Source organism: Columba livia, chromosome 13 (assembly GCF_036013475.1).
Source record: "Columba livia isolate bColLiv1 breed racing homer chromosome 13, bColLiv1.pat.W.v2, whole genome shotgun sequence".
Lineage (NCBI taxonomy): Eukaryota > Metazoa > Chordata > Aves > Columbiformes > Columbidae > Columba > Columba livia.
Genome location: NC_088614.1, coordinates 139,786 through 157,249, shown reverse-complemented (window position 1 = coordinate 157,249; position 17,464 = coordinate 139,786). Strand labels below are relative to the sequence as shown.

Below are 17,464 nucleotides of genomic sequence, written 5' to 3'. Positions count from 1 at the left end.
AGCTGACCAGACCATTCCCGCCAATGACTTAGCCTATGCAGGTGTTGCACTTTGTACAAATCTGTGCCACAGAGGTCATGTACAATTGATTCTGTCTGGGTCTGTCCCCTCTTGGTTGTCTGGTCCAAAATAGATGATCTCTCGCACAGCTAATTCTCTCAGGAACTGAATACCTCTCTCCATAGTACTCCATTTCCCTAACTTGGATATCCAGTCTTCCTTGTAGGGAAATCTTACTGTCATAGCTGCCAGGAGTCGGGTCCAGAGACTAGTGGCATTAGACTCTCTTGAAATTGCCCTATCAATGGTGGAATCTCTTGACAGAGATCCCAGCTGCCTGGCTTCACCACCTTCCAATTCAATTGTCTCTGCCCCATTGTCCCAGCATCGGAGCAGCCAAGTTAAAATATTCTCGCCTTCACGACGACTAAAGTCTTTTCGCAGATCTCTCAGCTCACCTGGAGAAAAGGACTGAGTGGTGGTCACTTCATCTCCTCCCTGTTCTGATGGTGCCCCTTGGGTTGATGTTGGCCCTGTGCCATCATCTGCTGCACGGGTAGTCTTCCTAGTGACTTTCTTACAACCGGCAACTGATGCTGATATGGGTTCACCATCATTTGATTCATTTCCAGAGTCTGAACGACTGTCGCAGTGATTGCTGTGGTTACAGCAGCAACAGTGCCCAGTGTGTGAAGAAGGGGGGGCTGCCTTGTTAGCCTTTGAGGCTGGAGAAGTAATGTTATCTGCAGTGACCTTGGCAGAGGAACTCTGCAGAGGAGCTGTAGCTTCAGCCTGTGAAGCTGTGGTTGGGGGGCAGTGGCTGCAGTGGCAGCTTTTGCTGTTTTGCTCTTTCTCGAGCAGCTTGGAGTGCTTTTTGCTAAAGCTTCTGAAGACACACCGCAAATCTCAGGACAACAAAAAGACGCAAACCTCCTATTGAATGCCGTTTCTCTCAACAGAAGCACAAACTGACACACATTCAGCAAACCAGATAACACCATCACAGTTCTATCAAAACTCCAAGGATATTCAAAGTTCTCTAAAACATTTGCAAACTGTCCTAGCGAAAAAACAGAAGTATTGTTAGTCAGCCCTTCTAAAGGTTCGCTCGACCAATTAGCAAACACAGAGCCGTACTACTCTTTAATCTCTCCTGGAGGCTTTTCATGGTAAAGCAGAAGCGAGTAGAAATTCATTAGTGGCTGCAGTATAATGAAATAAACCAGTGACAAACCACACAGCATCATCATGACCATTGTCCAGTTCCTTGTTGTTATATAATGAATACTTCGATTTAAAAAGAAAGCCCAACACAGATATGGAATCAGTGAGCACAATGTAGAAAATAACTGATACAACTTATGCCATAACATCTTTAAATCAATGTAATTCACTTTGCCTTAATACAACGAAATAATATCCAAAGCAAACAGACGTGCGAGTATCACAACTCTATGAGTTGGCACCGTGCCAAGAAAACTGAAAGGTACGTCAGAGCAGTAGAAAAGCCAAAAATCTTCAAATTTACCCCTTTCTCTTGCCCCACGTTGGGCGCCAATTATCTGTCGAGGGTTAAGATTGCGGGGTGACAATAAAACCCTGGCAGATGTATTGTTAACCCCCTCTGCCCCCAACACTTCCCCCTTTTTGTCCCTCCCTCTCCCCCCTTCCCACAGGCGATCGGGAGGGTAAGAAGGACAGAGAGAAGAGAGTTGGAAAAATTAACAATGTTTTACTAGTGCTACTAATAAGAATAGAGAAAATAATACAAAATATACAAAACCAATCTTGAAAGTCTCAGCAACTGCAGAACTGGCAACCAAAGTCCTGGATTGGAATCTGCAGCCAACTGGAGCTGGATTCAGACTGTCACTAGGCCTCAGTTTGCAGGGACGACTAGCAAGGTCCTCTCCTAATGTCGGCCATAAGGAAAAAGGGAAAAGGGACGAGATCCTCGTGATCTCCCACTTTTATATGAAGTATTCACGTGAATGGAATGTTATACACAGTTGGTCAGTTTCTTGGTCACTTGTTTCTCGTTGCCCCTCTCGTGAGATGTCCATCCATGCTTATCAATAAGTTTGCATTCCATTGCTAGGTTTACCAAAACATGTGTCTGGTTCTCCAGGAAAATGCAGTTAATATGAAGGCTTTAGCTGACAGGCAAAATTCACTGAAAGAGAAACTTGTTTTTAACAAAACCAGGACAGTGACAGCACCACCGTTCACAAACATCCTTCAGAGCATCTCCATTGTTCCTGGGCTCCAAAGCTCAGCCTGCTCAGACTTTGAAGGGGTTGCTTCAAACCCCTGTGACCCAAATCTCTACAACTGTCTCTCCTCAACAGTCTTTTACCCCAGGAAGGGGAAAACTTGCAATGCGGGCACCAAACCAGTGCCCAACCTGCCTGGAGAGCCAGGACAGTTGTGCCACACACCAGCAGCCTCTGAGGGAAGCTGGAGGTGATGGGAATTGAAGTGGTTTCAACCCAGATTATAGAATCATAGCATCATAGAATCATTTAGTTTGGAAAAGACCCTTAAGAACATGGAGTCCAACTGTAAATCAAACACTGCCAAGTCCACCACTAAACCATATCCCAAAAAGTCACATCTCCATGTCTTCTAAATAGCTCCAGCAATGGAAGCTCCAATCCTGAGCTGGCAGGACACCATTGGCTGCAGTTGGATATAAGATACTGGTCATGACTGTGAGTTCAGCCCTCGCTGGCAGAATGTCTCACACCCTCACTGAGGAGGGCAGGGGGTTGGGAGATGGGAGCACGTTTCAGTTTCCAGATCCCAGGACAGAGCCCAAACCATCCTGCCCTTGAACTCTGGCATCCAATTCCTTGAGATGCAAAGCTGGTGGGACTTCTGTGGATAATCATGTTAAAAGGCATCAATAATATTTCAAGTGTTTGTGTAATATGTCTAGGAACATCATTTTTTTAAAGAAAAAAAAGTTTGACATGTTTATAATTAAATATCTGCAAAATAGCACTCTGCATTCATGAAAGCCCCACTGGCAGTGCCAATCAAATAGATATTTGCAGTATAAGGCAAGATACCCGGTCCACAAGTAAATATATAGGTGGTTCAGATGAAAGGTGGTCTGTCAAAAGTCTCCCTTTGTGTCCCCAGGTGCACGGACACTGCTCATGTGCCTCTGCAGAGAGTGGCAGATGCTGGATCCCCTTCTCAGGACAGACTCCTTCCAGGAGAGACACAGGCACAGGGGTAACTCATCACGTCTTTACGGCATTTCACTTCACATCAGTTTTGACATATTGGGTGCTTTCCTGTGACAGCCCTTTCTGCACAAATGATCATACAAAGACAACCATTTAGTAAGACATGGTCATGAAGGGGCTGTTAGGGAGAAGAAAGCTCACCATGAACTCTGGAGAGAGAGAGGGAGTTTATAATAAGCACCAGGAAGAACCAAGAAGCTCGAGGCCTCTTCTGAAGAGTAGAAGGCCCTGAGTAGCGGTGATTGGCCATGTGTAGGTGTGGGAGAGGGTCAGGGCATGTCAGGGAAAAGCAATGAGATGGCTGATGGCTTTAGTGAACCCTTCCAGCCAAGTCTGAGGCCAGAAATGGAAAGTAGTTCATGTCTGCAGGTGGAGGAGGAATAGGAGGAAGGTTTTCCTGGGAATACGGAAGGAAGAAAGGCCTCTCTTGGGCTAATCATATATGGCAGTGACATTTCCATCCTGTGGGCATGGCTGAGCCTGGGAGATGGGGAATGGCTGCTGCTGGGGTGGCTGTGCTCAGTCATGGCCCATGAGCTGACCCTGCTCTGCTCTCTCTTACACTGCCCACACTTGGATGGTCATCAGGAATCATCCATGATCCTGGTGGATGCGTGAACCTCCTGGAGTGATGGGCTATGGATCCAAATAGAGGATTCCAGCAGGTTTGGGACTGGGACATTGAGGCGATTGGTGACCATTGCCAGGTGTATGAAAGAAGCTGGATGAGTTGTGCGCAACTCAGCGGCATTTCCAACTCCACAGAAAACCAGAGTCTTGCAGTTAAAGTAACAGCAGTTGAAATAAACACCACCCCAAAATACAACACACACACACTGACCACAGGAAAAGCCTTGAAAAACATTTGAGAAAAATCTACCAGGTCCCAGGGGTCAGGGCTCAGCCATTCTGGTGATGAACAAGCATCAAGGGCTCACATGGCATCAGAGCCACCTCCAGATGGCCCTCACCACCTGTAACCAGTGTCTCCAAGTTTTTCCTTCACCAGCCTCCAGGGACAGGGACCTGGACTGGTTGTTTCCTGCACAGCTGTGTCAGTGATGGTCCTTCATGGGGTCCCAAACACCCTCAGAAACTTGGGGTTTGTTTCTGCCTTTCACTTCATCAGAGGTTTGTTCATTGTTCACACTTCTCTGGACCAAGAGGTGGTTGTACCTGGGAATTTCAAGTGCCAGAGTACAGTGATACTTGTGTTCAGGGAGCTGGTCAAATGACCCATCTCCTGTGCTGTAATGATGTCTGAGTTTGCTCAGGTCACCCCTGACTTGAGCCCCATCCACTGCTGGGTGTTCTCCAGACTCCTGCCTTCAGGAACAAAGTCCCAGGAGACCTTGCTGGTGAAGATGGAGTCAAAGAAGTACCATGAAGTACCACTATCCCGTCTGATGCTACTCTTACGAATATCAGCAGCAGTTCCACATTCACCATGTCTATTCTTTTACTGTAAGGAAGCTGTGTCAGCTCATCTTGCTGCCCTCAGGCTCCCCTTAAAGTATCAAACCCAAGGCAGCTTTGGCATCATCCCCACATCCATGGACAAGGTTTCTAAATCCCTTCTTTGCAGCTTCCCCTGATTCCACCTCCTGTGTGGTGCCATTGTGCCCTGCAGCTCCGTCAGTTCAGGCAAACACCCTAATGAGATAAATGCTCAATTTCACGGGTTCTCGGAGAGTTCATTCTTGTGCTTGGAGCAGGCTGTCCGGTAAGGCCTGTCATATTTCCTGAGCTCCTTCACCCTCCATGCCTACTTCCATGTCACCACCTCACCTGCCGTCCACCAGTATGTTAAAGAGTTCTCCTCTGGAGCCCACCAGCCTGTGCTGTGCTGCTGGCCTTCCTCGCTCCCCTCTGGTGCCTGGGACCCCACTGTGTCCTGGTCATAACAGCCAAGGACACTGATGTTCACATCCCTCACCAGCTCTTCCTTGTTTTCCAGTTCCAGATTCAGGTGAGCATCGCCCTTGTTGGCCCATCAGGCAGTCATGTTAAGCAGTTGGTTCAAGATCCTTTGGACTGTTGGCACCTGCAGCTTTGCCTGGCCAGTGAATGTCAAGGCAATTACAGTTCCCCATAGAAACCTGCTCATTGACTGGAGGTTTCCTTGACTTACCGACAGAAGACCTTTTCCATTTCTTCTCCATGATCAAGTAGATTGTAACACCCAAAACATTGTTACCCTCTCGTGTGTTTACATGGCAAAGTCTTGGAACTGGTCGTAAGGGTTGGTGTGCTACAGTTGCCACCTCTCTGAGAAGACAACAGGAGTTTGGTCGACGTCAGACAGAGCAGATTTCAGATGCTCCAAGATGCACTCCTTGCCAAATCTGAGCCACTCAGTGATGCTGGCAGCACCTCTGTGATATTGTATTTGAGAAAGGGTAAAAAACACTGCACAACAGCAGGTGGGAGAGAGGAGGGAGGAGATGTGAGAGAAAAGCACTGCAGACACCAAGGTCATATCCCATAGGGCACAAGTAGGTCCCTCAGCAGGCCAAAGCTTGCTCTCCTGAAATCCTGCTCTTTGCCTTGTTCTCATCTTCCAGGAGCCTCAGCTCCATTTTCCCATCTCTGACTGTTCCATCCTGACCAACTCTTTCTGGTTTGTAAGTGTGAAGTCCCACAGGGCACCTCACCTTACTGACTCCTCAGTCACCAATGTCAGGAAGATGTTGTCAATGAGCTCCACACCCTTCTGGATGGCTGGTACCTTGCAGATGTTGGGATATCTTAGGTCTGTCAAGAGGACACAGCCTGGAAACATGAGGCTTCTTTCATTTCTCTGAAGGAGGCCTCATCTAATTCCTCTTCATGACCAGTGAGACAGTGAGTCAGTGACCAGTTCTGTATCGGGGCAGGAGAACAACCCCATCGATCAGGACAAACCAGGACCTGACACACTGAGCTGTGACCCTGAGGAGAAGGGCCTGGGCACTACAAGGTCCCCACACCAGCCCGTGGTGCACGCTCACCATGAACAAGGCAGCTGCACATGGGGCTGCATGAGGAGGAGCGTGGGGACCCAGACACCTGCAGTTCTCATCCCATTCGGTTCAGCACTGGTGTGACCCCACACACACGCGTGTGTGCCAGTGTGCGGCTTCCCAGTTTGGAGCAGCAGGGAGGAACTGGAGAGTGCAGGGCTGTGCCAAGGCAGGTTCAGCACCTTGTGCACATGGTGTGGGATGCTGAGGGACCTGGGCTGCTTTGGCCCAGCAGCGCTGGGGAGGCTGCAGCAGTGCAGGAGTAGCCTGAGAGTGCTTGAAGGGTGGTTTCAGAGGTGGTGGAGGTTTTTTCATAGAGGGAAAGAGCATGAGAAAGAAATAATGGCCAAAGTGCAGCTGGGGAGGTCCAGACTGGACATGAGCAGAAAGGAATGTGAGTGGAAGGGCAGTGCTGTGGGGGAGCAGGTCAGCAGAGGGAGTCCAAGGCTTTGTGCTTCAAGGACCAGCTGGGGAGGATGGAGGGATCTCAGCAAAGGAAGGAAGATGCTCAGACAAGAGCAAGGTGGGGCAGCAGGAGGGATGTCTCCAGCCTGCAGGGACAGAGGTGCAGGGGATGCCACAGCACAGGACAGGCTGTCGTGGAGATGATGAAGGGATGTAAAAAGGCTGAAAGCCCCACCAGACATGAGCTCCTTCTCCCCTTGGCTATGGCTGTTGTCTGCACCTCTGATGCCTGTGAGGAGACACCTTGTCCTTCCAGCACAGGGGCCTCATGGCCTCCTTGTCCCCAGCCAGGAACCTGGAAGGAGTGGGACCATAGTCCTGCCCTTGGCCTTGCACAGCCCCACATCACACTGTCCCAGGAAGAGCCCTGGGCAACGTGGGAGGGACAGGATCTGCCTTCCCAGCGCTGGGGGTCAGGGCTTTGCCCTTTGATTAATGAAACACATCCAGGTTTACTCAGCATTAGAGAGACCTTTACTTTGCTTTTCCTGACCTATCATCACTGCCTCCAGTTTTCTGCTGTCCAGACCCTGAGATAGATTCTCAGTTGTGTCCCTTAGTGGGACCCGTTAACATTACAAGAAAGTTTTGGACTTCTTGAGAGGTTTCATCCATTTCTTCCAGGGTCTGATGTCCATGGACTCAGCACCAAACCCACCAGAGGGGTCATTAAAGTGCCTTGTGCTGCTCCTGTGGTGCTGGGCTGGGCTGGGCTCCTGGGACACAGGGAGCTCATGGCAGTGGCAGCGCTGCAGAGAGACAGCTCTGCCCAGGAGCAGCTCCTCTGCACACGCAGCAGGGCTGAGGGCTCTGCCTGGGGATCTCGGGAGACGAGCAAGGCAGAGAGAGATTAAAGGTGGTCAGGACTGGGAGGATGACTGAGAGCTCACTGGAGGAGAAACCTTTGCAGCCCTTGCCATGGTAAGTCTCTGGGTGCAGGGCAATGCAGCTGTAGCTCCTGGAGGCATCTCCTCAAACTGGCACAGGCACAGTTTGTGGGATCTGTAAGGACGGGGCTCTTGTCAGGCCATGTTGAACAGCTGTGAAGCCGGGTGAGCACCCAGGGGTGCCCAGGGCTGTCCTGCAGAGCAGGGTCCCTGCACCCCAGGGCTGTGCCGGGGCAGGGACTCTGCCGCCTGCCAGGGTCAGCGCTCAGCCTGCCCAGGGAGATCCCCATGGTGCTGTGGGGAGAAGCTGTGGGGGGAAGGAGTGACCCCGAATCAGGAGAGGAGAGCTGCTTCTGCTGTGGAGAGGGTGCAGTGTGGGTCAGGGCTGCTCACAACTCCAGATCACCTCAAGGACTTTTCCAAGCGGTGCGTCAAAGAGAAGATCGATACAAGGATTACCAGACAGATAAGGAGCTTTCCTGAGCCTGTCTTCTCAGTTTCCTCTCCCAAGGGCTGTGGGGTACAGGAAAGGATAAACTGAAAATGAGCTCCCATGCTTAAACAAGTCACTGAGACTCCTGAACTGCAACTGTGAGTGATCAATACATCTGCCAGAAGGCTCATAACATCTCTTCACCACCCCTCTGCCTGTGCACAGCACCTGCATCACCTTGGCTGGACCCGTCAGCCTTAGTCTGACCTGTCCTGTTTTCCAGCCTGCAAATAGGAAGATGCCCCCAGGCAGTGCCCTGTGAACAGGCAGGATCTGTAGGGCCAGGGGGAGGGCACAGAGGGTGGGATGATCTGTGAGCACTGACAGGGAAGAGACATGGACAGGGAAACACCTCCCAGGGGAGAATCTCCAGGCAGCAGGGAAATGATCAGAAATGAGAGGAAACCAAACCTGGAATTGTTACGGGAGGGAGAAGAGAGAAAAGTCCCTGTGATCCCCTGCAGTGCAGATCCCTCCTGTGAGCAGCCCCCTGGCCTCCTGTCCCACCCAGCAAAGCCTCTGCCCTCAGGGCCGGGTGCTCCAAGGCACGAAGCAGCTCCTGTGCAGCCAGAGCTCCAGTTCCTCTGCAGAGCACAGGGGCTGAGAGCAGCTGCCCGGCAGTGTTGCTGTCTGGGAGGTGGCTGCACAGCTGGGGAAGGGTGACGCTGTCTGAGTGCCCGGCTGCCTCTGCCCTGGCCTCTCTCACACCCACCCTCACCGCATTTTCCTTCTTGCTCTCCTGCTCTGGGTCACTGCTGTTGGGATCTTGCTCTTGCTGTCAGGCTCTCTGGGGATGGCAGTTTCAGCTGCAGAGTCACAGCCTGATCTTGTGGGTCCTTTCCTGCAGGTGTGTCCGTGGGAACACGTGTCCCAGCTTTGCTCTGACCTTTGAGGTGTGGGCAATGCAGTCTGTGGGGCTGGGGAATGAGTTGAGTTTCCCTTAATCAAATGCCATCATTAGGACACTTGGATATCTCGCTGAGGTTTCCTTAGAAGCTCTGTATTACCCTCCAGGCTGCAAACCTGTCCTACAGCATCTGTGTGTTACCTGAAAGCCCCGTGGAGAAGCACAGAGATGCTGCAACAGAGAAAATGCTGTTGGGTTTGTGAGATGAGCCATGTGTGTCCTGGGATAAACGCACGGTGCTGAGACCTTGGGAAAGGGTGAGACCTGTCATGGTCTGAGGTGGGTCCCTATGCTCTCAGCAGTGCCTCCCCGTTCCCATGCCCCCTGCTGCAGAGCAGGGCTGACTCCTCGGTAGTCAGTGGGCACAGGCCCTGCTCCTCACGGCACCTCCAGCCAGCACCACCCAGGGCTCAGACACGGAGCTGGAGGAAGGTCTGGAAAAGGACAAGGGGTGTGGAGCAGGGGAGAGTGTAAGAGAAATGGCTTTGATTTTGCTCAGAGATGTCTCCCATAACTTCTCACTGTCTTTTGCTCCTGTGACGGTGCCCCATGCCGAGGGGTAGCAGATGCCCAACAGCAGCTCCATCACCCAGTACCTCCTCCTGGCATTCGCAGACACACGGGAGCTGCAGCTCTTGCACTTCTGGCTCTTCCTGGGCATCTACCTGGCTGCCCTCTTGGGCAATGGCCTCATCATCACCACCATAGCCTGGGACCAGCACCTCCACACCCCCATGTACTTCTTCCTGCTCAACCTCGCCCTCCTCGACCTGGGCTGCATCTCCACCACTGTCCCCAAAACCATGGCCAATTTCTTCTGGGACACCAGGAACATCTCCTACACAGGATGTGTTGCACAGCTCTTTCTCATTACCTTCTTGGTAGTAGCAGAGTATTGTCTCCTCACCATCATGTCCTATGACCGCTACGTTGCCATCTGCAAACCCCTGCACTACGGGACCCTCCTGGGCAGCAGAGCTTGTGTCCACATGGCAGCAGCTGCCTGGGGCATTGCTTTCCTCTATTCTCTGCTGCACACGGCCAATACATTTTCACTGCCCCTGTGCAAGGGCAATGCCCTGGGCCAGTTCTTCTGTGAAATCCCCCAGATCCTCAAGCTCTCCTGCTCACACTCCTACCTCAGGGAACTTTGGCTTCTTAGGTTTTGTGCCTGTGTAGCTTTTATGTGTTTTGTGTTCATTGTGGTGTCCTATGTGCAGATCTTCAGGGTCGTGCTGAGGATCCCTTCTGAGCAGGGACGGCACAAAGCCTTTTCCACCTGCCTCCCTCACCTGGCCGTGGTCTCTCTTTTCATCATCACTACCATGTTTGCCTACCTGAAGCCTTCCTCCATCTCTTCCCCATCCCTGGACCTGGTGGTGTCTGTTCTGTATTCAGTGGTGCCTCCAGCAGTGAATCCCTTCATCTACGGCATGAGGAACCAGAAGCTCAACGGTGCACTGAGGAAGTTTATTCAATATTTTTTTTCTCAGCACGTATAAGCTGTTTGTGTCTTTTCAGAAATGATTTCCAATTCATTTTTGAACTTCCTGTGCTGTTGAAATTTTACATGTGATACTACTTTTAGTCCAGGATTGTCTCCATCCACTGCAGTTTCCCAGAAGCATGAACCCACCCTTGTCTGAACCAGGTCCTCTGTTTTTTTTTCTTGGATGATGTTACAGATGGTCTCCTGTGTCACATATTTGCAATAAAATGGATTAATTCAGTTATTGTGTCTACAGGTTGGGCTCTTCTTCAAAAGTGAAGGTAAGGAACAGACTTAAGAAACAGCCCCTATGAGCCTTCTGCTGTGCTGGGTTTCTGCCTGGGCTCAGGGCAGGACGACATGGGGGCTGTGTTCGGGAATGGGCCCAATGCCAATCGAAATGGTGCATGATGGGCAGGGGTATAACTGGGACTGTCTCTCTGTGACTTTTGGGCACAACTGCGTGGCAGAGCAGCACCGCCACCTCAGGGCCATCCCCAGGATGGCATCCCTGGAGAAGAGCAGACCTATTTCTGCATGTATGAGTTAGAGCGGGGTGTTACAGTATCACAGTATTACAGTGTGTTTGGGATTGGAAGGGACCTCAAAAGATCATCTAGTCCAATCCTCCTGCTGGAGCAGGAACGCCTAAGTGAGATCACAAGTGTTCTGTCACTGGTGCAGCAGGAGAGTCCTGGGGAGCCTCCAGGTCATAAGTCTTGTGCTCAGGCGAGTGCCTGGCACAGTGGGGCTGCCACAATTGGGCAATAAGGATGTCTCTGAAACAAGACCAGCAGACGCAGGGAGACACTGGCCGCCATCTCCTCATGCCGTGGCTGACCTCTAGCCCTGGGGCCGATGGGGAGAATGACCCTCTTCTCTCCCCCCAGCAGCTGCTGTGCCCTTCAGAGGGGCCGGGGCTGTGGGGTGAGTGCCCAGATCTCTGCAGCCCCTGCACTGGGCACAGCCGTGGGGCAGCCCAGCCTGGGCTGCTCTGCTGGGCTGGGCTGGAGAGAAAGCCGGGGCTGTGGGGAGAGGCTGCTGAGCTGGAAAGTGCTGGGAGAGAAAAAAAGCAGTGTATAGCCTGGGGCCAGGGGGTGGCACTGTATGTAGTGGAGGGGTTGGAATGTATGGAGCTGGCAGCTGGCGATGGCAAAGCTGAGAGCCTCTGGCTGCATAAGGACTAGGGGTCAGACAAATAAAGCAGATGTCGTAGTGGAAGTCTACTATAGGCCATCCAGCCACAATGATGACACTGATGAGTTATTCTTCAAGAAACTAAGTAAAGCCTCCAAGTCATCTGCCCTTGTCCTTATGGGAGACTTCAGCTTGCCAGATGTCAACTGGGAATATCTCACAGCTGGCACCAACAGGTTCAGAAGATTCCTGAAGTATCTGGACAATAACTTCTTGGTGCGGGTACTAAGGGAACTGACCAGGAAAGGTGCTTTCCTACATTTGATTCGCACTAACAGAGAGGGTCTCCTGGGAGAAGTGACAACTGGTGGCTCCCTTGGACACAGCGACCATAAAGCAGTCAGGTTTAAAATCTTTGCTAATGGGAGGAAAACTGCCAGCAAGACTTTAACACTAGGTATGACAAGGGCAGAATTCAGGCTGCTCAGAAAACTACTTAGTAGTTAGATTCCCTCGGGAGAAGCTTTTGAAGGTGTCGGGGTGCATCAGTGTTGGTCATTTTTTAAGTACCACCTTCTAAAAGCACAGGACCAGGCCATTCCTAAATGCCAAAAATCTAGCATTCGAGGCAAAAAGGCAGCTTGGTTGAGCAGGATCTCCTTCTTGAAATATGATGAAAAAAGAAATTACATGGTTAGTGGAGACAAGGTCAGGCAATGTGGGAAGACTACAGAGATGCTGCTCATCACGTTGCCAAACTCAATTAGAATTGAAGCTGGCCAGTACAGTGAAGAACAATAAAAAAGGCTTTTCAAAATATGTTAATGGCAAAGGCAAACTAGAAATAATATTGTCCCATTACTTGATGAGCATGGTCGCCTTATTAACCGGGACATAGACAATGGCAAGATGTTTAATGCTTTCTTCACCTCGGTCTTCAACACTGATGATGGACTTGGGGGCCCATAACCCTGGGCTGGAAAACCGTGGCTGCAAGAACAACAAACTCCCAATCAATCTGGGACTTCTATGGGACTTGCTACTCCAGCTGGATCCCTACAGTTCGATGGGGCCTGATGGGATTAATCCAAGGGTGCTTAAAAAGCTGGGGATGTCATGACAGAACCCGAGGGAATGGCAGAAGATGTGCCAGGGGAGGGTCAGTTGAACATGAGGAAAAGGTTCTTCACCCAGAGGTGCTGGACACTGAACAGGCTCCCTGGGGAAGTGTCATGGCCCCAACCTGACAGTGTTCAAGAAGAGGCTGGACAACATCCTCAGACACATGGTGTGACCTGTGCGGTGTGCTGTGCAGGGACAGGAGTTGGACTCCATGATCCTTGTGGGTCCTTCCAACTCAGGACATTCTACGATTCTCTGTATCCCTGAGGATACACAGGAAACTTGGAAAGCACATTGCTTTTGTTGCCAGGTAAACATAAACTGTTCTTGTATGGAGCTGGCAGGTGGGGGTGGGCACAGTGCTGGTGATGGGGTGAGGGGTGGTCGACTTTTTTGCATAAGCATTAACTTTTGCCTTTGGCAAAACATTTCTGATGTTCTGATCCATCTCTTTCTGACTGTGGGATACCAGCTTGTACAAGACCGTTCTACATTTGTGTTCTCATAACCCATGCTGTAATTCCATTTTGTTTTGCTGCCTTTCCTCTATTTACCACCCAAGCAGAGGGTCCCAAAACTACAGCCCAGATTTCCTCCAAGGAATTTGCTAGAGCACCTACATTACCTGTAGCAGTTGTCACTGCTGCTGTAGTCAAGGGTTTTGGTGAGGCAGTATAGTATAATATACTACTACTATGTATATAATAAATTGAAATGAAAATAAAAAATTAAAATGAAATATAAAAAAATCTGCTTTTTGACACTTGTTACTGCTGCACTGTCCAGATTGGATCCTAACAGCAATGCATGAGCCATCCCCATCTGCCACATCACATTAATACATTTTGCATTTCACACCAGGTTCTGAGGGATGACACTGATTTGACAGGTTCAGCATAGGGTGGTGAAACTTCTGCACACAACCACTGATATGCTGCAATGCAACAACTTCATGGTCAGGAGCTCTAAGATGGGTAAATAATTACCAAACCCATCTCCTGGCTGACTTCCTAGAAGAATCCCGTGCTGCTTCCCATGGCAACACATGCAGAGCCATTTTGGTTGCCTGGGGGGTAACCACTGCCCCGTTATCAGTCTCAGGCCATGCCTCTGATGGAGCCAGTTGATCCAGGGAAATGGCCACGGGGGCCCAGCGCTCAGTACTGGGCCATTCCTGAACACAGCGAGTCACCAGCACGGCCGCCCCAGGCCCCGACTCTCTTGCAAACCATGGCGTGGTTGTTTCTGGTGATGCTGACCACACCAAATGCGTGAGCTGACACAGGCAGGTCACAGGAACAACCACAAACCGCAGATGAAATGCAAAGCGTAATTTATTTTCTTTAACTCGCTAACTGGGGGATCCCCAAAAAAGCACCTGAGCACCTGGACAGAGGTGACACAAGCAAGAGCGCAGGCTCTGCAGAGCTCAGTCCTGGCTGGATCCCAGGGTCTGCTGGTTTCACCTGTACATCAGGGATTCATGCAGGCGCGGTTTACCACACTGCTTTGATATTTACCTGCAATAGAGCAGGAATTTCAAGGATGTTTGAGAAGGTGCCTTTAAGATTTCACAAGTCTATGTTATATTACGACAGAGGTTCAACTTGCGAAGCACACAAGGCTAAACTAAAATTAGTGTGAATTGTGTTTTCCTACACTCTGGGTACAGTCACTTAAGTGTATTTACAAATCTCCTCCTTGCCAATCTTGCGTTATATTCCCACACCTACAATTAGTGTCATGCTCAGTATAAAGCTGGAGCTGGCATTTCTAACTGGTCACTTCCATTAGTTCAGGTTTTCCAGCTACTTTGGTTAGTTTTGTTTGGAAGTTCCGTTCTGCTGGGACTTTTGAGTGAGTTCAGCCTTTTGCTGTTCTGCCATTTTGTAGTTGGCCCTTGGGCCTTTCTGCTCCATCATGCTGTGATTGGCCTTTTGGGACCAAGGTGCTCCCTTCTCCAGGACTGGCTGTTCCGTGTGACTGGTGTTACATGAGGGAATGCACAGAGTGTGTTTTCTTAATTTAATTTAATTTATTTTTTTATATTTCATTTTAATTTTTTATTTTCATTTCAATTTATTATATACATAGTAGTAGTATATTATACTATACTATATTTATTATCTTATTAAAATGCCTTTTCTGAACCCACAGGTTTCTCCCTTCCCTTCAGTTATCTTCTGTATTGCACTTAATCGGTTGGGGGACTACGTGAGCAGCTATTGTGGTCTTAGTTGCTGGCTGGGGTAAAACATTGACAGGTAAGAATAGTAGTGGCTCAAGAACTCTTGAAAATCACTTTCCAAGATGATGGCACTTTTTTTTTTTTTTTTTTGTAGTGGGAAACAGCGTGAGAAAGGAAAACCATCAGAAACTGCAGTTCTGGAGGCCCAGAGTGGAGCTCAGGGTAAAGAAATGTCATTCTGAGCACAGTGCTGTGGTCATTCAGAAGGACTCTGGATCAGCCATGACTTTGTGTTTCAAGGAACAGCTGGTGAGGATGGAGAGACAGCAGCACAGGTGGGGACACACTGAGGGGAGAACAAGGTGGGGAAGCGCATGGGGTGTCTGCAGCCTGTGGAGAAACAGCCACAGGTCTGGGACAGTGTAGGATGGACCATGGTGCACACGGCCAGCAGCACTGGCAAGACTGGATGTCCCTGAAAGACACAGGGTCTTTGTCCCCTTGGCTACGGCTGATGGCCCTGCTACCGAGGCCTAAGAGGAGACACATGGTTGTCATGGCCATGGCACCCCATTGCCTCCTTGCACCCCCAGGGAGTGTCACACCATTGTCCTGCACTGGGCATCGCGCTCCCCAGATCCCCAGGAAGAGCCCTGAGCCACACGTGAGGGACAGGGTCTCCCTTCCTAGGGGCAGAGGGTCAAGGCTTGGCCATTGTCCTTCATCAAACAAACCAAGGGTTTTCTCAGCATCAGAGCTGCTGCACTTTGCCTTTGCCTGATGCAATCACTGCCTCCAATTATCTGCTCTAACGAGTCCCTGGGGAGGCTTTGTCAGTAACAGCCCTCATTAAAGCTTCAAGGTACTTTGGAGTTTGCTTCTGACTTGGACTTCTTGAGGAGATTCTTCAGTCTGTGCTTGGTATCTGAGGTTCATGGACTCAGCACCAAATACGCCACGGGGCTAATTAAAACACAGAGAGCCCTAACGGGCGATGTTTCTTTCTGTAATTTCATTCACATCTTCAAGACTTGTAGAACTAACTGGAGAGGTTTCAATGGGGCACTTAGTGATGAAGATTTCAAAGATGATTTCATAAAGGAGGGCTTTTTCTTTCTAGGGTGTTTTCTGTCATTTTTCAGTATATAGAAGAAGTGACAGCAGCATTCTACAATGGACACTGATCCAGAGGGTCTCCTGAAGACATCTGGACAGGCAGGAGAACAGTCCCTTGAGGCTGGACACTGTATGGACAACCTCGCTCCTCACCCCCCACCCCCAGTCTGCCGGTTCCCTCATTGGCCACCAGAGATTGCGTCACTTTTCCTCCCATCAGACTTCTCCACTGAGCTCTGCAGGAGATGCTGCAGCTCCTGTGCACCAGCTCCACCTGCTCTCCTGTGCAAACACTGCAGTTTAATAAACAGCAAAACACTTTCCTCAGCTGTGTGTGTAAGCTGGATCTGATGAGGTCCACCATCCACAAGAGACATCCACACAAGAATTGTTTTAGACAAAGAGATAGGAAAGGACAGATATAAACACAATTAATGTGTTTACTGCCATGTTAATTAGAGGTCTGAAGAATGAGTCAAGTTTGTAACTCTCTGAAGCTCAAATCAGAAACCAGACAGTTGAGAGGCCACTGAATGACCAAAGAGCACGTGGAGGAGAAACCTGAGAGCACTGGGAAGGGCAAACGTCCAGACAGTCTGCTGGAAAGTTGTCCTTTGACAGGGACATTTAATCAGGAGAGGTGGGAAATCCTGAATGACAAGGGAGATGAAATAACAGAGTGTTGGTAACAGAAGTACAGGGGAAGACAAATATTTCTTCTCCTATCCTTTGTACACTTCCCCATAATTCACTTTTTGGCTTTTTTCTTTTAAATTTTAATATGTTAAAAAAAAAAAAAATCTCCAATCACACAAACAAACCAAACAAAAAAAGAAACAAAAAACCCCAAAAAACAAAACAAAATAAACCCCAAACCAAGTAAACAATAACAACCAAAACCAAAACCAAAACAGCAACAACAACAACAGCAAGAAAACAAACCACGAACAAAACAACAACAAAAAAGTGCGCCTTTCCAGGCAGACATCAGTCATCAGCTGTCTCACCATAAACAGCCAGGGCCATTTTAGGACCCCCAGTGTACCTGAGGTGCTGGCCTGGGATTGGCATCTATCACAGAGGATCTGGGGAGACCAGAGTACCTTGCAGTGCAGGTGGAGCCTGGGCAGGGGTTCCCAGGGCATCTACACTGGCACCAGGTGTTTGTGTCCCTGGAGCTGAAGACATTTGTGTCCTAAATCTATTCCCAGTTCTGGAAAACAATTTCCTTTTCAAAGAAAAGATCCCCCCCGCCAAAGAAAAATAAAGAAAGGTGTGTTGACACCTTCCTTTGCTTTGTATCTTTGTATTCAGTTCTTCTTATTTTAATTTTCATTGACATTACCTGACATCTGATGGGCCTGCAGGCATGAAGCCAAGATCAATTTGTGTCTTGCATAGCGC

The 17,464-nt window shown here is 49.6% G+C and overlaps 1 protein-coding gene across 1 annotated transcript; it reads left to right on the top strand.

Moving 5' to 3' along the window:
* The first annotated feature begins 9,574 nt into the window (after positions 1 to 9,574).
* On the top strand, positions 9,575 to 10,510 carry LOC135575324 (olfactory receptor 14J1-like). The gene has a single exon (XM_065028539.1). It carries the CDS (start codon positions 9,575 to 9,577, stop codon positions 10,508 to 10,510), a length of 936 nt encoding a protein of 311 aa, XP_064884611.1.
* The last annotated feature ends 6,954 nt before the right edge of the window (positions 10,511 to 17,464 follow it).